The 22,682-nt window shown below is 60.4% G+C and overlaps 1 protein-coding gene across 1 annotated transcript in view; it reads left to right on the top strand.

Annotated features, from left to right (window-relative positions):
* Positions 1-4,659: 4,659 nt before the first annotated feature.
* Positions 4,660-22,682, top strand: part of HCN2 (hyperpolarization activated cyclic nucleotide gated potassium and sodium channel 2) — a 22,231-nt gene continuing 4,208 nt past the window's right edge. The window contains exons 1-5 of the mRNA XM_063109056.1: positions 4,660-5,180; positions 14,814-15,237; positions 17,262-17,423; positions 18,607-18,825; positions 20,087-20,233. Of these exons, the coding sequence (XP_062965126.1) occupies positions 4,660-5,180; positions 14,814-15,237; positions 17,262-17,423; positions 18,607-18,825; positions 20,087-20,233 (1,473 nt within the window). The remainder of the gene's footprint in view (positions 5,181-14,813; positions 15,238-17,261; positions 17,424-18,606; positions 18,826-20,086; positions 20,234-22,682) is intronic.

Genomic DNA, 22,682 nt, shown 5'->3' with positions numbered 1-22,682 from the left:
TCCTCTGCTGGCTTCTCTCTGCACCTGGTGGGGGTACTTTACCAGGAGCACCATGTGCACCCTTGGCTGTGATGGCCACGGCAGGGCAGGGGTGACCGGGTCAGGGAGTGTGCTGGGGGGCACGGGGGTGGGGAGCTGACCATTGGGTCTCTTTGGAGCCTCTTTTCCAAGCCCATTTCAAGCTTGGGTATCCTGCTGCCTGACATCCACTCCTCCTGGGCAGGACATTTGGTTCCCCTGAGGGGTGGGTACATCGTAGGAGCAGGAGGCGGGCAGAGGAGGTGCGTGAGCAGCCCTGGAGCTGAGGGCTGGTCACAGAGGGAGTGGCCCTGGTCCTGGACAGATGGGACAGGCGTGGACGGGTTGAAGGGCGAAGGAGAGCTGGGTGGTTGGGGGAGGTGCTGGTCCAGCTCTTCCCAAGTTCCCAGAGAAGCCAGAAAGAGGAATCAAATATGAATGAAATCGGTATTTAGCAAAGTGGGAGAAAAATTCAGCATCTTAATGCCACAGAAGCCCCAAAAGCAGGCACTCGGGCCCGCCCACCTCAGGAGACAGCCCTGAAGTGGGGAAGCGGGTTAAACGTGAAGAGGGTCAGGCTGGGGCCCTGCGCTGCCCCCTGGTTTCTGGCTTCCCCTGCCCTGTGTGGGCCAGATTCCGGGACCCCTGCGACCACTCACACTCAGCAGAATTGCCACAACCCTGGTTCCCACAGGTCCAAGCCCCCGCAGAACCCATACTCCAGAGTTGCCCTTCAAAGGCCTGGGGTCCCCAGCGGGGTTGAGGGTTGGGGGCTGCCGTGGCCCGGACCTTCCCTCCAGCCGCCACCAGAGGGTGCCGGGCACATGCTGAGCTGGACCTGAGTAGGGCAGTGGATCAGGGGAGCCCCTCACCCCAGAGGGGCAGAGGGTCTGACCCAGGGCCGCACCTGCCTGGTCCTGCCTGTAGCCCTGGCTGGGTGGGACAGGCCACCACCCTGAGCCTGGAGCCCCAGCACCCCCCATCAAACATTCACTCGGTGACCCGTGCATAGGATGTTGTCACCCACTCGCGGACGTCAGCTGGGCGTGGTGGTGTACTGGGGCAGGAGGGCCAGTGATGGCGTGGGGGTCCTGCGAGGGGGGATGCCTCACCTGGGTGCGCACCTGGCCCTCCTTCCTGCTGCAGGTCCCTCTCCCTGGGGGCCTCGGCACCCCCGTGCTGCCTCCTGTGCCTCAGCTTCTGGGCCAGGCCTGGCGGGCCCATGGGGGCCTGTGGGCTGCATTGGCACTTGATCCAGACTGAAGGAGCGGGAGCCATCAGGCTGCAGGCGGGCAGGGGGAAGCCAGCACGGGCCCCAGGGAGGCCACGGGTCGCGCAGGTGTGCCCCTGCGGTCTGCTGTCTTTGTGCATAGAAATGTAACCCAGCTGGCAGGAGCATGGGCCCTGGGCTCCAGCCTTCGGCTCTAAGTGTTCTTGTTCATCCCGCAAGCGTGTAATGAGCGCCTTCAGTATGCAGCCCTGTGCCCTGTGCATGGGCCATGGTGAGGTCCCACCCTGTCCCAAAAGTTCTTACCAGAAGAGCCTGCCTCAGTTTCCCCAGAGGTGAGACAGGGAAGCCATATTTGTTGGGTGCTTGGAAGATTCAGGAAATGGCCTCCAGGTCTCCCCTGGGAACGGCAGGGTCTTGGGAACCCCAGCCCCCAGCAGGCTGAGGGGCAGAGCTGGGTGGCCGGCGTCAAACGAGGGCTTAATCATGGTTTAGGCTTGGCTGGGCCGCCAGCTGGGCTGCCCGCAGTTCCTCCGGGCAAACCGGCCCCTCTCCTCATCCATCCCACCCAAGCGGGGAGCCCCCAAGACAGGCCATGCCTCGTGCCCCCCACGTGGATAATGGACTTCATGGGTGGCAGCAAAGCTGGGGGGGATGGAGATACCCCCGCGTCCCACAGTGGTGGCAGCAGTATGGGTCGGGGGCACCTGGGAGCATGGGCAGAGCCCAGGGGTGGAAAAAGCCCCTGAAATGGAGTCAGCCAGAGGTGGGGAGGGGTATCAGACTTTGCCCCTTTCCCCCTGTAGGGTTCCTGGGGCAGAGTGAGCTCAGTAGAGAGAAGAAAATCTGGGTGATTCCCAAATCAGCAGGACCGGAGGCCCCACTCCTTATCGTGCACACCCTGGGGAAACTGAGGCCCAGGGGGCCGTGGTCAACGTCACTGCCATTGGGCTGTACTCTGCACTGATGGCATCTGTGTAGGTGGCTCTGAGACCCGGAACGAGTCTGTTTCCCCAGCAGTGAACATGGGGTCCCAGTGCCTGCCCTCCCTAATTTTGTCTTCCTGGTCTTAAGCTTTTTTCCCTCTGAAGGCCCCCAAATTGTTGAAGCCTTGGGGCGTCCAGCCTGGACCTTCCTGGCGAGTGGGGCCGTGGTTGGCAAGTGCTGTAAAGCCTGCTGAGAGGGAACGCGGGGGCCAGGTGTGCACCACGGCCGGCGGGGAGGGACTGGCAATTTCTTCCAGAGGCAGTGGGGAGCCATGGGTGGGTTTAGGCAACAGACCAGTGTTTATATCTGTCTACACAACTCTCCTCATCTACCACCCAACCCCTGGGCCCTAAATCTGCATGCTCCTCGGGGAGGCACAGCCCTGCTTCAGGGCCTTTGCACAGGCCGTGCACCTGCCTGCACGCTCTTCCTGCAGAAGTCCCCGGGATGTGTCACCGTCCCTCCCCCATCTGCAGGTCTTCCCTCAGAAATCGCCTCCTCCCCCTAACCTCCTAATGACACCATGACATCTGCTAAACGTCGTCGTTTCCTGTGTTTATCATCTGTGTCCTCAGCCTGCTATCAGCCCCACTCTGGCCCCCCGCCCCCAGATCAGGTGCTAATAAGTGTCTGTTGGGTAAGTGGATAAATGCAGAGCGCTCCAGCAGGGCAAGCAGTCAGCGTGGGTGTGCTGGGCGGTCCCGTGCACGATCACAGTGGCCTGGCCCTGGCCCTGGGTGCAGGCTATGGGTTGGAGAGGAGTCGTCAGGACACGGTGACCCCAAGGCTCAGAGAGGGGCTGGGACCCCCTAAGTCCAGCTTTGTGACTCGCGGGTCCAGGCGAGCCCAGGGGGGAGGGGCCGCCTTCCCCCTCATGCCATGGTGGATCCTCAGGCTGGGCCTCCTTCCTGCGCTCAGCCGTAAGCCCCGGGGCTCTGGCGACCTGCCCAGCCTGACATCTTCCCAGGGTGAGCATAAAAGATCCTCCTTCAGCTGGAACACACATCTGCCCCCGGGGCGGGCTGCAGCCTGGCACTGCCGACGCAGGCCCGCCCAGCTGCTCTGAGGCGCCTCGGCACAGACAGCTGCCCTGCCTGCCCGCACGGAGGTGGCCACTGGGGTGACATGGGGGGCACCGGAGTCCCCAGGGTGTGGGGCAGCCAGTGGGGGTGAGGGGTGGCTGGGCTCAGCCCATCCATCCTCAGATGAGGACATGTGACACCCGTCCATTGCTACTTAGTGCCTACTGGGTGCGGCACAGGTCATGGTGGGTGGAGGGCACCCAACACACAGCTTCTGTGCCCAAAAGGATGCCAGCCTGAAAACTGCTATGAAGGCTGGAGGGTCCCAGGAGGGTCCAAGGCCTCCTGCCTCCTAGGCTGGGTGCCCCCCACCATCGGTACATCTCTCCATTCCTTCTTTCTCACCTGCCTCTGTCCTGCTCTTGTGACCACCCCCTCTGGTGGAGCTGAGGAGGGGTGGGGGCTAGGGACGGGGGCATCGAGCAGCACACAGCCCCATCAGGCTACAGCCCCAGAAACAGGGACTCAGGCTGCCTCTGGGCCAGGAACAGCCTGTGTTCCCAGAACTGGGGGGCTGAGGGGCCGGGAGAGAGGCAGGGCCTGAGTCCCAGGGGGCAAGGGACCAGGAAGCCCCCAGGGGGCTTCCAAGGTGGGTATTGGGTGGGAAGGTGATAGTGACCCTGGGTTGCCCTGTGACCCCGGGCACTTTCCCAATCTAAAGCCCACCAGACTTACAGGAGACCCCAGCACCCCATGTTGCTCTAGGGCATGGTTGGAGGGGTGGGGGTCGCCAGCACCCTTGGGTGGCTCTTTCTGTTCTCCTCGTCCAGACTGTCTCGGCTTCAGTTTCCTCATAGGCAGAGCAGGAAGCGGGGGCGACTGACACGCCTCGACTCCCAGAATCGACCCCAACCCTGCCTGCCCCTCCCCACACATTCAAGACTCTTTGTCCAGGACCCTAAAGCGACAGAGCAAGGGCCCTTGAGGCCTTTAAAAACACCCTGTGTGACGAAAATCTTCCAACCTACAGGGAGGGGAGAGGTTGGCACCGGCCCGGCGGCCCCGCGACTCCGAGGCCTCCCCTCCCCCGCCGAGTCCTCCGGACCGGGGAGGACACCCGAGCGCGGGCCGTGACCTTGGGCGCGTCCTTCCGCCGTGCGGGCCTCAGTTTCCCTTTCTGCCATGAGGCCCGCGGGGGTCCGCCAGGCCTCGGGCCGCGTGACCTTGGGCCGCCCCCGCCGCCTCAGTTTCCCCGGCGGGCGCGGGGCTCCCGCCCCCGCCCCCCGCGGCCGAGGCCCCGCCCCCCGCGGCTCCGCCCCGCCCCGCCCCCGCTCCCCCCCCCTCGGGCTCGGGCCGGCGGCGGCGGCGGCGGCTCCGCTCCGCACTGCCCGGCGCCGCCTCGCCATGGACGCGCGCGGGGGCGGCGGGCGGCCCGGGGACAGCCCGGCCGCGACCCCCGCGCCGGGGCCGCCGCCGCCGCCGCCGCCGCCCGCGCCCCCCCAGCAGCCGCAGCCGGTCCGGGCCGAGGCGGCGCCCCCCGAGGCGGCGGGCGAGGGCGGCCCGCGGGCCCGGCTGTGCAGCCGCGACAGCTCGTGCGGCCGCCCGGCCACCCCCCGCGACAGCACCGCCAAGGGCAGCCCGAACGGCGAGTGCGGGCGCGGCGAGCCGCAGTGCAGCCCCGCGGGGCCCGAGGGCGCGGCGCGGGGCCCGCAGGTGTCGTTCTCGGGCGGCGAGGACGCGGGCGCGGCGGGGGAGCCGCGCGGCAGCCAGGCCAGCTTCATGCAGCGCCAGTTCGGGGCGCTGCTGCAGCCCGGCGTCAACAAGTTCTCGCTGCGGATGTTCGGCAGCCAGAAGGCCGTGGAGCGCGAGCAGGAGCGCGTCAAGTCGGCGGGGGCCTGGATCATCCACCCGTACAGCGACTTCAGGTGCCGCCGGGGGGACGCGGACGAACAGAGGGGACCGTGGGCGCCGGAGAGGCGGCGGGGAAGGGGCTCCCCCCGCGCCCTGTGTCTTCTGCCAGCCGCGCGGCCCGAGCCGCCGGGTGCCGTGCCCGGGTGTCGGGGCGTGTGCAGATGTCGCCGTGGACTCCCCCGGGTACTGCGTGGACAGGCTCCGAGCAGGGCCGTGGCCGCGCCGTGGGGCCGGCGAGTGTGAGCCGTGCGTCTCACTGCGGGCCGCGTGTGTGTTTGTGTGGACACGAGCATGTGACTGCGGGGGACGGGGGTCCTGAGGCCTGCGCAGGGCTGCGGGGGGAGGCGTGTCCCTAGGGGTGTGTCTGCGTGGCGGGTCGCCGTGCCGCGTGTGTGTGCGCGTCCAGGCGAGGCACTGGCGTGAGCCGTGTGCGGGGTGTGCGTGGCAGTGGGTGTGTACACGTTCAGAGGGCGTGTGATTGGTGTGTATTGGGGAGCGGTGTTGTGCACGCGTGTGTGTGCCCAGAGTGGGCGTGCATCGGTGGGCACTGGAGGTCCCGGGACAGGGCGTGCCAGCGGGGCTGTGTGTTGGGCGTGTGCGCGCTGGGCTGTGAGTGGGGTGCATTGGGCAGGTGGGACCCGCCCGGCCGCCAGCCCGAGCATCTGGGCAGGAGCGACTTCAGCACCACGGACAGCGCACGGCCTCTGGACCCGACCTCCTTTCTCAGGCCTGAGACCCCCATTTGCTTCTGTACCTCCAGCGCTGGGCAAAGGGGGCTGTGGAATTCTCCCTTCCCCTAGTCCTTCCACATTCCCTAGTGCTTGACAGCTGGGGAAACTGAGGCCCGGCGTCACACAAGTCAGAAACAGAACCTGGAAGAAAGCCCACCCCTTAGACTTCCCTGAGAAGGGAATAGTGTTGGCCAGTAGCCCGGATTTCAGGGAAGGCCAGGGGTAGGGGTGGCCCCAGGAGGGGCTCAGAGGGGTTGCATCTGGACCCTCCAGCCTGATGGTCCAGCCCGGGAGGGCTTGGATCAGTGTCTCCACTCAGTGCTCCAGTCTGTGAAACGGGGACAGAGGAAAAGGATGGACTTCATTTTCAGGGTTCTCTGGTCTGTGGCCCCACTGTGCTTGGGGCACTTGTGTTCATTGGACAGGGACATCAGGCACATGGTGGGCCAGGGGACCAACATCCCTTCCCCCATGACACCAGGTAGGGGGTACAAGGCTGTCCCTGGAGACTGGCAGGTTGAAGCACAGGCCCTCCCTGGGGTGGTGGGGTGGCTCTGGGCTTCCTCTTGGCTGCAGAAGGGGCCGTGTGAGGCTTGGGGTGGATGGGGACAAAGGGTGCTCCATCCCGTGTCCCCAACTTGGGCACAGTCACCTGTGGGGCCCTGGGCAGGCTCGGCCCCACTCTGCACTCTGAAATACAGAGGGGCCCCCAGGTCACTGTGTGGGCCAAGCGAGGTTGTGTTGAGGCTGGGAAGATAAATACTAACATGGGGCGTGAGGAAGCGGGAGGAAGTGATGTGGTCTGTAGTCGAGACTCCGGGGGGTCATGGTGGTCAAATTTTGGAAAATGACTTAGATGTTGCCGAGCTGGATACATGGGGGCCTTTATGACCCTCCCATAGTTTGGGGCCCATGCCCCTTCAGGACCCTTCTGATTCAATAGAGACCGACCCCAAGTATATCACAAGAGAAGCGCTCCCTGAGCCGCCCCCACCCCTGGTCAGGGGCTGTTGGAAGCACCTTACAGATATTAATTTAATAATATTAATTTTTTTTTGGTGGCTGGCCGGTCAGAGGATCTGAACCCTTGACCTTGGTGTTACTAGCACCGCATTCTCCCAAGTGAGCTAACCGGCTAGCCCTAATAATATGCATGATTACCACAGTGAGGCGGGTGCCACGGCTGTCCCCATTCTACATGCAAGGAAAGGGAGGCCCAGAGAGGTCAAGTCGCTTGCTCAGAGCCACACAGCTAGTCAGGGGCAGATCCAGGATTCCCGTCTCAGCAGGCTGGCCTGGGCACCCGCGCTCCTGACCACCAGCCAGCTCGGCCTCCACCTAGGGATTGTTGGAGATATTAGGGGTGCCTGGGGGCACGGTAGATAATATATATACGTGTGTATGCACATCTGTCCCTTCTGCTCTCACACCTTGATGGTGTAGAGACCGTCCCTGCTAGTGCTGTGTCCCCATGCACCACACATGACTTAAAGGACAGGGCAGCAGGAGGCCCCCACCACAGGCCCCGTTTCCTGCCCAGAGGCCGGGGCTGCTTCCATGTCCTGTGTAAATTGGCCTGCACTGCCCAGCACCCAGAGAGGGACAGTTAAAGTCTGGTGAACTGGAACGGCCCTCATTCTGCACGGGCCACCGAGGCGGAGGCAGGGCGAGCAGTGCAGGGACAGTGGAGGGAGGAGGAGGCGTCAGAGGTGGCCCTGGGGAGGAAGGTGTCCCGGCCGAGGGAATAGCCTGGGCAGAGGCCAGACTTGGGGCCAGGCCGTGCTTTGGAGGGTGTTTCGGGGCAGCCTCCAAGAGGCCCCCGCATTTGTTCAAAGCTGATTTTGGAGTCGGAGCCCTGAGCCCAGTGCCTCTCAGGGCTGGCTGGGTCCCTTGGGTCCTCTCTGGGTCTCTCTGCCTTGATTTCCCCAAATGTAAGGTGATGGTGGATGAGGGAAAGGGGGACGGGTGTGTGACTTTCTCGGCCATGCTGGCATTTCATGGGTTTCAAATCTCACACCCTGTGCCCCTCTCCTTTCTACTGAGCGACAAGCCTTTGCCCAAGCTGTGTCCCTGCCGGGTTTGCCCAAACCCCAGTTTGGGTCCTTCATCTCGCAGCACACAGGCCTCCCCTTGCGCGGGCCTGGTGACTCTTCTGCACTTCACTCTGCACTGCTAGGATACTGGGAAGTGGTCTGCTGTACTTGTCATGTCCTGGGTCTGGCACATGGTGGGTGCCCAGGACATATTTGCTGAGATCACCGAGGGGCAGACGCAGGTCAGGATCTCGACTGTCATTTCCCGGGCAGCTTCAGGCAAGCCCCAGCCACTTTCTGAAGTGCCAGTTGGTTCATTTATAAAACAGGGTCTCAGGAGCCTGCAGGTCGCTCTAGCCCTGGCACTGGGCATACAGAAGTCCCAAGAGACGTTCTGGGAGCTTCCATGGGGGGAGTCGGTGGAAAAGCAAGTTGGAGGGATGGAGGGAAGGATTTGGGGGTTAGGAGGTTCGATTTCCCCCTTTAGCACATTAGAATTCATGCCTGAGTTGGAACAGTGTGGAAACCAACGGAAGGAAGGGACTCAGCCCCATGGAATTCCGGGGGTCTTGGCAGGGTCTTCTGCCCCCTACCCTGAAAACATTATTAAAAAATAAACGTGCTTCATTCATATTCTCTTTAACCCAACCACTTCTGGTTCTAAAGACCAAGCAGATTCAAAGGAGGAAACCTCTGAAGGAGGGACCCCGTCTCCCATGCTGGGTTGGCAGCTTTTTCTACCACTTGCAACCACGTCCTCAGATAGGTGTGACTTGGGTGGTACGGAGGCAGGCCTGGCAGGGAGGGGACCTGGGTGGGGCAGGGGTTTGTCCCTCGGGACTCCAGCCTGGGGGGGGCAGAGGGGAGATTTCTGGGGTCCAAGACCTCATGTCCCAAGAGACAGCAGTGGGGCCTGTGCCTTCCGGGCTGCCTTGCATCCAGTTCCACATCTATAAATGCCTGAGGTCTGACCTCAGTCTCTCCTGCTGCTTCTGGTTTTCGGTTCGGCATTCCAGAACTGGCTATTGCTGGGGAGGCCTGGCATGATGAGGGAGAGATGAGTTAGTTCCTTCTCCCGGCCCTTGGAGGAGCCTGGACCTGTATCTGTCATGGGCCCTGGAGTCCCCAAGGGGATAGTAGGGAAGGGGCTGGCTGGAAGGCCCTGACAGGACTAAGGCCCCTGTCCCCCGACCCAGATGGCCTATCGGATCAGCAGGAGATCAGGAGGGGGGTGCCGTTCTGCAAATCCCTGGGTGATGAATCCCTGCATTAGATCAGGGGAATAAACCCCATATTATCCAGGGTGGGGGTGGCCGAGGGACTGGGGTGAGGGTTTCTCTGGCTCCAGACCCAGTGCCAAGGCTGGCCATGGGCTCAGGCATGCGGGGGGATGGGGGTCAGCAGAGGGACCCATTTCCCAGCTGGGAAGATTGAGATCCAGGGCCCACCCTCCGGTGCGGATGGAGGCTTCACGGTCTGCTGGGAGGGGTCAGAGGTCAGGGATGGCTAAAGCTTCCCTCCTGTCTCCAGGGCCTTCCCTAAATGCCCTGCTTGAAAAACTTCCAATCCCCAAGGGCTCCCACCCCCACCCCCTCTTTAGCATCCTGGGAATGACCCTGGGGGTCCCAAGACCCCTCTGGCTGCCTCAAGGGCTTCTCCAGACTTTCGCGCGTCCTTTCTTTCCTCTCACTTAAACCTCCCTGGCTCTGGACCCCTCCCCACCAGCTCCTCCCACCTCCCCTTGTCCTGCTGCAGCTCAGCGCTCCCCACCTCGCTGGCCTTGGTGGGGTGGGGGGACCCCATCACGGTCACACATGCTGTTCCCTCTGCTGGGGATGCCACCCCCTCCTTCCTCACTCTGTCCAGCAGCTCCTCTTCCTGAGCCACCCACACACCACCTCCTCTGAGAAGCCCCCCTGGGTTGGTCTCAGGCCAGCACCCTCTGAAGCACCCCGTCTTGGTGTGTGTGCATCACCCGTCTGCCCTGCCCAGCTGGGAGCCCCGAGGGAGGGCAGGGCCTGTCTGGTCACTGCGTGTCCTGGGCACCTGGCACACATTCAGTCCCGTACATGTCTGCCCGGTTTGGGGATTACCCCTGAATCTGGTGTCTTCCCCCGCTGGGGTCTCCCTTTCTTAATCCATGACACCTGCTGCGGATCTGTAACTCCACATCTGAGGGCTCAGGCTCCTAATCTTCCATCCCCAGGCTCACCCCTAATCGCCGACCTCGGGCCCCTAATCCCCTCCCAGATTTGTCCTGATCTGTAATTCCTGGACTGCCTCCCGGCCCGAATCTCAGGTCCTGCCAGAGCTGCCCTGTCTGTCCACCGTGCCCAGAACCTCGGTGGCCAGGCTCCCAGGACACCCCTGCTCCAGCGGGGCTAAAGACCCCCAGGGCAGAGCCCTCCCCACCATACACGGGACCAAGGGCTCCACGAGGAGAGGAGTCAAGTCAATCTCCTCCACTCTGCTGCGTGACCTTGCGCCACTTCAACTCGACGAGCCTCAGTTTCCCCATCGGTCACCCAAGCTGGTGCACCTGAACAGCTGGTTGCCATGGGGTTTAGGGAGCACAACGGGGAGAGATCCGTGGCCTCTGGGCGCTTGTCTGGCCCGGACCGCAGTCTGCCTGCTTGGTTTCTAAGGCTGCTCTGTCACTTACTGCTTGAGGAGCCTCAGTTTCCCTGTCTGAGCCGAGAGGAAGGCTGGGCAGCCGGTGGAGTAGGATGTGAGCTTACGGTGTCAGGGCCTGGGGGATCCCTGCTGAAATCAGGAGCCCACGTGGGTGGGAGAGGGTTCCAGGCTTGGTCCCATCTGCAGGTGTTAGAGCCAAGGCCAGGCAGGCCTCCCAGGAGCCCTGGGCCGGCCCCTTGTGTCCGGGGCTGGGTTTCCCACTCCTGCCCTCCCAGGGCTGCGCTGGTGATGGAGCTGTGGGAATCTGGTGTCTCACAGACGCGGGGGCCTCATCGGGGCCTCACTGTTATTTGTTAGGGATGATTTGTTTAAATACAGGATTTAATGATTTTTTTAAAACACGGGATTTAACTGTGGTCATTCAAGTTCTTGCTGAGAAATCCCCCGTGACAGCTGAGCAGGCTTGACCCTGTCCATGCTGGGATCCGACCAGGAAGGGCCTGGGTGCCCGAGGGGGAGAGGGCTGCTGATATGGGGCGGATGAGGCATTGGGGCTCAGAGAAGGAAAGCGAAAGGCAGGAGAGGGTGTCCCAACATCTCTCTGCCTAGGGCTGGGCTGGCATGCTGGGGTGGGGAAGCTGATGCCCTGCAGGACTCTAGGGCCCCCTCTGCCCTCAGGCCTCAGTTTCCCTTTGGTAGGGGTACGCATGCTCCTCCTTTCTCCTCCTGCCCCCTTCCACAGGGGACCAGGCTGGCTGGCCAGGACAAGGATTGAGGTCCTGGGCTATGTTTGGGCGTTTCCCAGTTGGAGTAGGGGGCCCTATGCCACAAGGGATCCATGAGGATGGCCCCCTGCCCGTCCTCTCTCCTCAGCCCCTCTCCAGTCCCTCTGCCCTCTGCTCCAATCTCCCTCAAGCCCAGGGGACACAGCCCTGCCTGGGAAGACAGACCACACCATGTGACACGGCCCACAAGTCAATCCCCAGGGACAGAGGAGACGAAGGAGGTTCCTGGACCCTGTGGGCAGTAGACAGAGGACAGGCCCCTGCAGGCCTAGGTCTCAGCCCTGCACCCCGCTTCCTGGTTGGGCAACCCCCCTGTCTGTCAGTGGGGAAGAGTGGTACCTGCGCCCACCCCCTCCCCAAGAATAAAGGAGAGAATATCTCTGAAGTCACCCATGAAGGATGCCCTCATGTTTGTGGCCATTTGGACAGTTTCTGGGTCCCCCCATTGGTTTCTAGCCTCCCCCAGTTTGTAGGCCCCCCTTGGTGGTTTCTAGGCCCCCTTGGTGGTTTCTAGGCCCCCCCCTTGGTGGTTTCTAGGCCCCCTGTGGTTTCTAACCCCCCCTTTCTAGCCCCCCCCATGGTTTCTAGCCCCCCGGTGGTTTCTAGGCCCCCCTTGGTGGTTTCTAGCCCCCCTTCTACCTCCCCATAGTTTCTCGGCCTCCTGGTGGTTTCTAGCCCCCCCCATGGTTTCTAGCCACCCCGGTGGTTTCTAGGCCCCCCTGGTGGTTTCTAGCCCCTCTTCTACTCCCCCCCCCATAGTTTCTAGGCCTCCTGGTGGTTTCTAGGCCCCCCGGCCTTCTCAGTTGCTCTTTCCTGCTTGTTTTGTCCCATAGCTTGTGCCCTGCATGGTAGGTGGGAGTTATCAGTCCAGAGAGTGTGAAGGTGGGACTAGGCTCGACAGTGGACTCTCTGGGGACTAGGGGTGGGGAGCAGAGGTGGCAGACAAGTGGGGCCCCCTTAAATCCTGATCGGTGCTGAGGCCCTGGGGGTCTCCTTGACTAGGAGATGCCCCGGATTGGGGTCTGAGCCCACATGCCTTGTCTAGATTAAGGCACAGAAAGGTCTTGGATCTCCAGCTGAGTCATCTGACGTTGCCCTCAAAGTTGGGGGGACCCCTCCCCACCCCCAGACCATGTCAGCTCTGCTTAGCTCTCTCGAAGTCTTATCCTCATCCTAGGAAGTTTGCAGGGGCCGTTCTGTAGGCTCAGCACCCTCCGCATCATGGCTGGACGTCCTTTTACATCACATGTGGGTTGACGGATAGAAGAACTGAGGTTCCCAGGGGCTGAAGGAATTTACCCAAGGTCACTTGTGCCAGTGGGCGGGTGCCAGCCCAGGTCTGGCTGGCGCCACTACGATGTGAGACATTGGGTCTCTTCCAGCCTTTGGCTCTTGCAGACCAAGATGCTGTGAACATCTTGGAACAAATGACTTTTTAATTTTTTTTTTTTTCTCTTTCTTTTGGACTATTTCCTAGGGATCAATTCTCCCAAGTGGAACGTCTGGGTCACCCGGCAGGCAGGCAGGCGTGGTGTTAATGGCTTTTCCCTCGAGGTGCTATCCAGAAAGAAGGAGCCAATTTGCAGTGGCTCTGGCTCCCCAAACAGGGAGCTCGCCTCAGCCGTGCCAGCACTGGGGCTTACCGCTTTTTATTTATTGTGCGAATTTGGGCAAGTCCCTCCAGCCCCTGAAAGTCTTTCCTAAAAGGACATGGGGACTCCGGCCACGACAAGGAGGGCAGTAGGCCTATGGGACAGCCCCCCCCCCCAGACCCACCTGCAGAGCTAAGAAGAGCTGACAATCTGGGGACGAGGAGGGGTCTCTCCCCCAGCGTTAGAGACAAAACCAAATAAATCACTGCTCGAAATTTGAGACCTTCCTTTGCCTGAATAAAACAGAGTGTGCAGGCTGAGACCCCCAGTTTGGGGCCTCCCTGCGTCACTGAGACCCCCAGATCTCAGAGGCTTTTTTCTTCTATAGTCTGTATACCTATAATAAGATCTGCCATCTAACCATCTTAAAGGCTACAATTCAGTGGCATGAAGTCTATTCACATTGTCGTGGAAACACCACTATCCACTTCCAGAACTTTCTCACTGCCCCAAACAAAAACTCTGCACCCATTGAGCAGTGTCTCCACATTCCCCCCGACCCAGCCCCGGCAACCACGACTCCACTTCCTGTCTCTGCGGATGGGCCTGTTCTGGACATTTCATGTAAGTGGCGTCACACACTGTGTGGCCTTGTGTGTCTGGCGTCTGTCACTGAGCGTGACGCGGTCAAGGTCCATCCACGTGTGTCAGAGCCTCGTTCCTGTTCATGGCTCAGTGACGTTCCAGTGCACGGATGGAGCGCGCTGTTTATTCATTTATCTATGGATGGACCTTTGGGCTGTTGTCACTCGTGCTGCCGTGGACACGGGTGTGCAGGTTTCTGTTTGAGTCCTTGTTTTCAGTTCTTTGGGAGTGGAATTCTCAGGAGCCGAGTTGCTGGGTCCTATGGTAATTTTACGTTTAACTTTTTGAGCAACCACCCGACAGTTTTCCCTCAGGGTTGTTCTGATTTGCATTTGCTCGAGAGCTGACTGGCAGGCAGCTGTCCGCGTGGCCTTTTGCGTGTCCATATGTCCTCACGGGTAGATCTTCATTCACAACACTGAGCCTGGCCTGTCAATAGATATTCCTTGAATGGAAGGGCCTTTGGGGCCCATGCTTTCCAGGTAGAATTTTGGGATTGGCCTTGCGGGGGACGTGTATCCGGTCTGGGTGTACTTGGGAGTGGAAGCAATCTGTCCTCGCTTTCACAGCCATTTATTATATTAAATGTCCCAACAGTGGCCAAGTCCCGGGGATCACGGTCCTCTCTGCCCTGGCACCTGCCCAGACCCTGCCTTGGCCCCTCTGCCCCTCCTGGACTGCACCTCAACTTCCCCCATTTCTGCCCCCAAGGGCGCTTCCCAGAGTGGCCCTCCCGCGGCCCACGTGGAAGCCCCAGCCCCTCAGGATGGCGTTGGGGGCTCTGCACCTCCAGACACGTCAAGCTGAGCAGATCCCAGCCCCCGCCCTGTCCTTTGCAGCCTCTGACCTTTGCTCCCACGGAGCCTGCCCCCGGCATGTTCCTGTACCTCTGCGCAGGCCCCGTGCCCCGCACTCCAGGTCCTCGCCCTGCCGTCCCCTTCTCTCTGCCTGTCTGTCCTCTGTGCTTTTCTGTCCCCTGATGTTTTTTGAACAGCAACCTTGTGTTAGGCACGCTGTCCGTTTTTGATCATGTGAAACCTTTCATCTATTTTGAGCAACCTCTTGGGCTTTGTGAGGTCTCCGGCATCTTCCAGGAGGGAAGGTCACAGCTGGGCCGGAGAGAGGGACCCCGGCGGGGGGAGCCCGGGGGCGGCGGGCTGTGTCTGGGGCTGGGGAAGGCGGCCTGGCAGGGCCCGGGGGTGAGGACGGCCCCTTCCTCGCTGCCAGGTTCTACTGGGACTTCACCATGCTGCTGTTCATGGTGGGGAACCTCATCGTCATCCCGGTGGGCATCACCTTCTTCAAGGACGAGACCACGGCCCCGTGGATCGTGTTCAACGTGGTCTCGGACACCTTCTTCCTCATGGACCTGGTGCTGAACTTCCGCACGGGCATCGTGATCGAGGACAACACGGAGATCATCCTGGACCCCGAGAAGATCAAGCGCAAGTACCTGCGCACGTGGTTCGTGGTGGACTTCGTGTCGTCCATCCCCGTGGACTACATCTTCCTCATCGTGGAGAAGGGCATCGACTCCGAGGTCTACAAGACGGCGCGGGCGCTGCGCATCGTGCGCTTCACCAAGATCCTCAGCCTCCTGCGGCTGCTGCGCCTGTCGCGCCTCATCCGCTACATCCACCAGTGGGAGGAGGTGAGGTGGCGCGGGACGCGGGGACCCTGGGGACCCTGGGACCCTGGGGGCCCTGGGGCGGGGCTCGGGCTGCGGGGCGGGGCCGTGGGATGGGCGGGGCTCGGACTGCGGGGGCGGGGCCGTGGGTGGGCGGGGCTCGGACTGCGGGGGCGGGGCCGTGAGGGACGGGCGGGGCTCAGACTGCGGGGGCGGGGCCGTGGGGTGGGCGGGGCTCAGACTGGGGGCGGGGGGCGGGGCGGGGGGCTGGGGCCGTGGGGCGGGCGGGGCTCAGACTGCGGGGGCGGGGCCGTGGTGGGCGGGGCCGTGAGGGGCGGACGTGGTTATGGCTGCGGGGCGGGGCCATAAGTAACATGGGGTGGGGCCACAAGGGGTGCATCATGCTGCAGGAGCGGGGCCATGAGCACTGGGACGTGGCTTCATGTGCAGGGCCAGGGTACTGGGGGCACTAGTGGGACTGCAGGGTGCAGGGTTAAGTGGGCACCAGGGACAAGGCAGGCTATGATGGGAGTTCCCAGGGTTCAGGGGCTCATAGGGCTGCCGGGAGAAGACAGGGCAGGCTTACAGGGCATGGGGGAGGCCTGGGGTAGGAGGAGCACTGCGGCGGGGGCGTCCACCAGGAGCCGAGAGGGAGACGGCAGGGCAGGGTTATGGGCTTAGGGGCGGGGCCCCAGCAGGAAGGGGCACAGGGAGGGCACATGTTGCCAAGGCGGGGCCATAGGGCGACACAGCACGGGGGTCTGGTGGGACCAGGGGAGAGTCATGCGGAGTCAGGAGCAGCAGTGACAGCCTGTGGGAGTCATAAGGGCAGAACCTGGGCACATCCACGCACCTTCCCTTCCTCCCGCTCTGTAAGAGGAGGGATTCACGACCCCATTGGCCGTGGGGAAACTGAGGCTCAGAGAAGCAAAGCCACGCCCTCTTCCCCGAGTCTGGACCAACTGTCCCAGTCCGCCCTTTGCACTGAGTCTGCCACGCTGTGGTCACCAGGAGGCGCACTTGTCACCATGATCTAACAGGGCAGCGACCATGCCTGGAGGGGGCAGCTGGTGGGGAAGAGCTGGGGGCGGGGCCGAGCCGCAGGGAAGGAGGTGGTCCTGGGAACGCGGGGGTGGCAGCTGGGCAGGGGCCACGTGCTCCCACAGTTGAGGACAGCACCTGGGGGGTGGGTCGAGCATTTCATTAACCTGGGAGTTTGGGGCCACAGGGCCGCTTGGGGGGTGGGCTAAGTAAGCGGGGTGGTCGCCACGGAGCTCGCGGGGGGAGGGTGGGTCCCGGTTGGGGGCTTCTCCCTGCACGGTCCGGACGGGTGTCTGCGGGACCCTTGTTGTAGCTAAGGTTCAAAGGAGACACACTCGGAAGGAGTTTTAAGAATTTATTCTAGCAGCCGGGACTGCAGCAGCCAATTCGAGCTGTGGCCCTGAGCCTGATTTACTTTCGGTTTTATGTCTAGTTGGGTGGATTGGATGACCGCCTGGTTTGCATTCAGCTAATGCAAGCAGGCCTCGTGTACATAAGCTAACTTTGCGGTTAGCACTTGGCGGGGACTTTCCAACTGTCCTTTCCCCTCCCTACTATCCTTGAAATGAACCAAAATAGATGTTTTTACAAAATGGCTTTACTTATGTTCACCCTTTAGCTGGCAACTAGTGACATCCTGTACGGCACACAGGATGTTTTGCAGGAGCAAGCACAGCTGGCTTACAGAAGCTAAAATATGCGAGTCATAGCAGGATCTAAAACTTTCCAGACAGACATAATTTTGAACCAGCTTTGGGTAAGGGCCTTCACACCTGGGTACAAAGGCAGGAAGGGAGGCTACTTGAGGAGGGGTCTTCTTAAAGAAGTAGACGCCTATTTTCCATTTATAAAAAAGCTGAGAGCTGGCAGCCTATGGTTACTTACTTACACAAGCGCAAGCCTGTGGCCACAGAGCTGCAGGGTACAGAAATATTCAGCAGCTTGCATTGGAACAAGACCGGCTAGCGATGTTCCGTGTAACACCCTTGCGCCCCCGCCCCCCGCAGATCTTCCACATGACCTACGACCTGGCCAGCGCGGTCATGCGCATCTGCAACCTCATCAGCATGATGCTCCTGCTCTGCCACTGGGACGGCTGCCTGCAGTTCCTGGTGCCCATGCTGCAGGACTTCCCGCGCAACTGCTGGGTCTCCATCAACGGCATGGTGGTGAGCACCGCCCCACCTCACAGACGGGAAACTGAGGCCCCGAGAGCGACCCGGTGCCCCTGCTCCGAGCGCACAAGGCCTGAAGTCTCCCCGTTAGTGCCCCCCTGGATTGCTGACAGCCACCTCAGACCCGGGGACCATTCAGAGGCAACTGAGTGCAGCTGGGATGACTTTTCTTACTCAGAGATCTGCGTAGTGATTTTTTTCCCCCCAAGTCCCCTTTGTAATTTGCATTTAAAAGAAAAATTTATATCGTAACCCTCAAATAGGAAAGTGGTAGTGTGTGCCATAAGAGATAATAAATGAGTCCCCAGCACCCACGGCTTCCTGGCTGGGTCTTGGGTGTTCATGTCCGCTTAGCACCCCAGCGAGCCTTTCTTCCCGTCCAGGATGCCCTGTGGCATGGCCCACGGGTGCCTCTGCCTTGGGATACACAGGGGACTTGGGATGTTTTTGGTTAGGACACAGAGCAGGTGGGCGTTGATGGAGTCAGGAGCTACAGGAAAACCCGCAGGCACCCCTCCCCGGCGCCTGGCACGGCGGCCTGGGCTGAGGCAGCCCATTGTCTGGCTGTCACCCGCGCATGTGGTGCCGTTTCCTGAATGGGGCCCCGCTGCCCCCCTTCCCCAGCCTGGTCAACTGAGGACTCAAGGAGGGGAGGGACCTCCTGGCTGCCTGGTGCCTCCACCTTCCCTGCCACTTGGTTCTGACTCCTTGGAACTTTCATGGCCTCTTGGCCTGGCAGACACTCATCAGAGGCTGCAAAGGGGTGGGGGCCAGACTCTGGTCCCTCTGGGCCTCAGTTTCCCCAGGAGGGAAGTGGGAAGGCAGCATCAGACCTGTCCCAGCATGTGTGGAAATCAAGTCCTCTGGGCCGAGCCCGTGGCGCACTTGGTAGAGTGCTGCGCTGGCAGTGCGGCGACGCTCCCGCCGCGGGTTCGGATCCTATATAGGACTGACCGGTGCACTCATTGGCTGAGTGCCGGTCACGAAAAAACGACAAAAAAAAAAAAAAAAAAAAAAAGAAATCAAGTCCTCTGCCCAAGCCCCCCTTTCTCTTGGTTGCCTCTGAACACAGGGAGCTCACCACCTACAGTGTCAGGGAGGATGGGTCGGGGGGTCCTGGGGTTCACGGGCCCCCTGGGGCTGCGAGCGCCTGCCCATGCCCCCCGTGGCCTTGCAGAACCACTCGTGGAGCGAGCTGTACTCCTTCGCGCTCTTCAAGGCCATGAGCCACATGCTGTGCATCGGATACGGGCGGCAGGCGCCCGAGAGCATGACCGACATCTGGCTGACCATGCTCAGCATGATCGTGGGCGCCACCTGCTATGCCATGTTCATCGGCCACGCCACCGCCCTCATCCAGTCACTGGACTCGTCGCGGCGCCAGTACCAGGAGAAGGTCTGAGGGGGGAGGCACACCTGACCTTCCCCCGTCTGTGTGTGGTGTGCTCAGGGCAGAGGCAGAGGGTGGCAACCAGGTGTAGGGCCAGAGGGGAGTGTGGTGGGGGGTGGGACCCCAGGGGAACCTGAGGCTGTGATTCGGAGGGACAGGATATCAGAGCAGGGCGGGGCCAGTCAAGGGCGTCGGGAAGCTCCTTGGGTTTGGGAAGGGTGCAGGGGACTCCAGAGGGAGAACAGGAGGGTCTGGACCCACGTGGGGGTCTCTGGGCCGGTTTGGGAAGGAGCCACAGAGTCTGTCCTACGGGCCGGCTCTGGTGGGGAGCTGCAAGCTCCGCTGGCAGTGGCTGCTGGGTCGGCCGGGTCAGCTGGGCTCTGTGCCAGGCGGCCCGGCTGTCCGGAAGCTGCGGGCCTTGCACCCAAACATGAGCTGGTGCCGCCACCCGCCTGCCATCACGGGTTCTGCTGAGCTCAGGACAGCTGCGGCCAGGCGGGGTTGGGCGGAAATGGAACTGGGGCATCCCAGGGGGCGCTGTCCTGGGGACAGCGGTGCCTGGCACCCACACCCCCTGCCCTGCTCAGGAGGGGCCAACCAGGTGGTTTCTAGAAAGATCATCGGGAGAGGAGCCAGGGCCACCCACGGGGTCAGGGGCTCTGGGCCAGGAGTACTTGGGGGGTTCAGTCCAGCCTCCCCAAAGATGACCTCCCCTTATAAAGTCGAGCTGGTCACCCATTTCTCAGAGGTAGGGTGACCAGATAAAATTCAGGATGCTTAGTTAAATTTAAGTTTCAGACAGGGCTGGTCAGTTAGCTCGGTTGATTAGAGCACGGTGTTATAACGCCAAGCACCGAGGTCCAGGGTTAGGATCCCTCTACCCACCCCCCAAAAGGTGAAATTTCAGGAAAACAACAAATATGTTTCCTTAATATATCCCAAATGTTGCGTGGGGATATACTCATAACAACTATTTTTGTTGCTTTTCTGATATTCAACTTTAACTGGGCATCCTGAATTTTATCTGGCCACCTACCCCTGAGGACTCATTGAATATTATTTAGAGCAGTAATTAAGAATTAATTTAGTTAACTAATCATTTAAGTTAAATTAGGATTTAAATATAAACATTTATATTTGCAGATCAGTCTGACAGCCCCGTGCGGGCTGAGCGTGGGGTGGGAGGGTCCCCGGCTTGTCCCCTGGGGTGGGCTGGGGCTCGCGGAGATGGTGGCACTGAGCCCGCCCCCGCCCTGCCCGGTCACAGTACAAGCAGGTGGAGCAGTACATGTCCTTCCACAAGCTGCCCGCCGACTTCCGCCAGAAGATCCACGACTACTACGAGCACCGCTACCAGGGCAAGATGTTCGACGAGGACAGCATCCTGGGCGAGCTCAACGGGCCCCTGCGGGAGGTGAGGTGGGCGCAGGGTGGGACAGGGGGATGTGGCCGGCCCGGCGGAGCACGGAGGACGCATGCTGGACTGGCAGACACCTCTCTCTGCATCCCTCGGGACACCCCAGACCCCACCCGCCTGCTCTAACTTATGCCATCAGCTGAGCTGCTGGGTCTGTGCTAGACAGAGGAAGGAGGCAGAGGTGGGACAGGCCAGAGTGGGAGTGGGCCCCTCCTGTCCCGGCCCAGGGCAGGCCATCCAGCCCTGCTGGGCCCCAGGTGCTGGGCGCAGTTCCCAGCTGACTGGCTGGCTCGAACCCTAGCTCTGCCCTTGAAGCCTGTCGTAACAGACGCCCCCGAGCCGAGGGTCCAGACAGCAGCAACGTATCCTCTCAGTTCTGGAGGCCAGTGCTGTGGCAGGACCACGCTCCCTCCGACCCTCCAGGGCAGGGTCCTTCCTTTCTCTTCCAACTTCTGGGGCTCCAGGCATCCCTTGGCTCATGGCTGCGTCCCTCCACTCTCTGCCTCTGTCCCTCCGTGTGTCTCTATGTCTCTGTTGTTATACAGACACCAGTGCCCACCCTACTCCAGTATGACACCTCAACTGGGTTACTTCTGCAAAGATCCTGTTTCCAAATAAGGTCCTGTTCCTAGGTGCCGGAGGGTCAGGATTTCAACATATTTTTTGGGGGGATGCAGCTGAACCCACAACAGTCACCAAGCCGTTATTGAGCACCAACTGTGTGCCTTGCCCTGTGCAGGGTGCACGGTGGTCCCCACTGCCAGGAAGTGGGGGCCGAGGGACGATGGATGGTGATCAGTAAGGAGCTCCGGGGAAGGCGTCTGAGCCAGGAGCACAGGAGTCCCGCGGGGTGTCCCGGGGGTGGGGGCAGAGGCCCTGAGGAGGGAGTGACGACATGGGCCTGGGGAGGCTGGGGCCTGACGCTCCGGACCTAAGGGGCCTCGGGGGCGCTGGGGCTTCTCGGGGGCCTCTTCACACACGTTGCCTCCCAGGAAGCAGGCGCCACGGTTAACTCCATAGAAAATGTTAATTGTATTCAATGGTTAGTTATCATTCCACTCATTCATTCACAGAGATGCAAGTCACAGACCACAGCATGCATAACACCCAGTGGTTTCTAGTACACTCACAGCTCTGTGCAACCACCACCAATGTCTAATTCCAGGACATTCTCCTCACCCCAAAAGGAAGCCCAGGCCAGTAGCCATCCATGCCCATTCCCCCATCCCCAGCCCCTGGCAAACTGTATTTGATAATTATGTTGACATTTACAGAGTTCCAAAGTTGAATCTGCAAAACCACATGTATTCACGGCTTTTGTCCACATGCTGAACTCCCAGCGGGGGCGCTGATGGGTGGCATGCATGTCTGGACTCTGCCGGGTTGTGTCCAGATTCCCTCCGAGGGCTGGGTCTGTTCTGTGCGCTCAGCAGTAGCAAGAGGGCCACCTGTTCCCTTCTCACTTGGGAATGCTCCCAAAGAGATACATACGTGAGAGATGGCAGCTGTCATGTGGTTCTCCCTTATTTTGAGCGAGGTTCAGCATCTTTTCATGTGATCAGGGGCTGTTTAATTTGCATTTTGCTTTTGTGTCTGTCCATAACTTTTGCTTGTTTCTCTCCAGGGCTTTGTCTTTTTCTGTTTTTAGAAATTCTTTATATATGAGGACATTGGCCCTTTGTGATACAAATAATTCCATCCAGATGGCCATTTATCTTTTAATTTTGTGGTATTTTTGCTTTGCAGGTGTTTTATGCTGCATACAGCAGGTGCTTCTTGTATGCTTGATGTACACAGTAGGTGCTGAATAAATGCTTGTTCTATACAGATGATGCACCTGTGTGCTTCCTGTACAGACTCAGTGTACAGTGTTCAATACCTACGTTCTGTACATGGCAAGTACTTTCTGTGTGCCTGCTGTATACCGTAGGTGCTCAATACCTACTTGTGTACAAGAGGTGGGCGATGAGTGCTTGGGGTATATACTAGATGTTCAATACCTACTTTCTGTACACAGCAGATGCTCCATATGCTTTCTGTATACAGTAGATACTTAGCACCTGATTGACATACAGAGTAGCTTTTTAATACCTACTTTCTGTATACAACAGGCACTCAATCCATACTTGCTATACAGTGTCGGCTCCTGAGAGCTGCATGACACATGCTTGCTGTACACACCCAGGTTCTAGAGGAATTCACTCATGTCTTCTAGTACTTGTTCTGTTTTTGACATTTAGGTCCCTGCGCCTTTGGAATCTGTCCTGGTGTATGGTGTGAGGAAGGGTTCATCTGCTGTATGTCTGAACGTCCCTCTCTGCCCCATGACTTGAGAGCTTTCACCTGATACTTTCTGCAGTGGTTTAGTATGGGGGAGGGCTAGTTCCACTTCCCTGCTCCTCTCCTTTTACGTGGGTTTCCTACTGCTTTTTGCTCATCTTTTCTT

This window comes from Cynocephalus volans, chromosome 10 (assembly GCF_027409185.1).
Source record: "Cynocephalus volans isolate mCynVol1 chromosome 10, mCynVol1.pri, whole genome shotgun sequence".
In the NCBI taxonomy this organism is placed as follows: Eukaryota; Metazoa; Chordata; class Mammalia; order Dermoptera; family Cynocephalidae; genus Cynocephalus; species Cynocephalus volans.
This window is presented reverse-complemented; position numbering and strand designations above follow the sequence as displayed.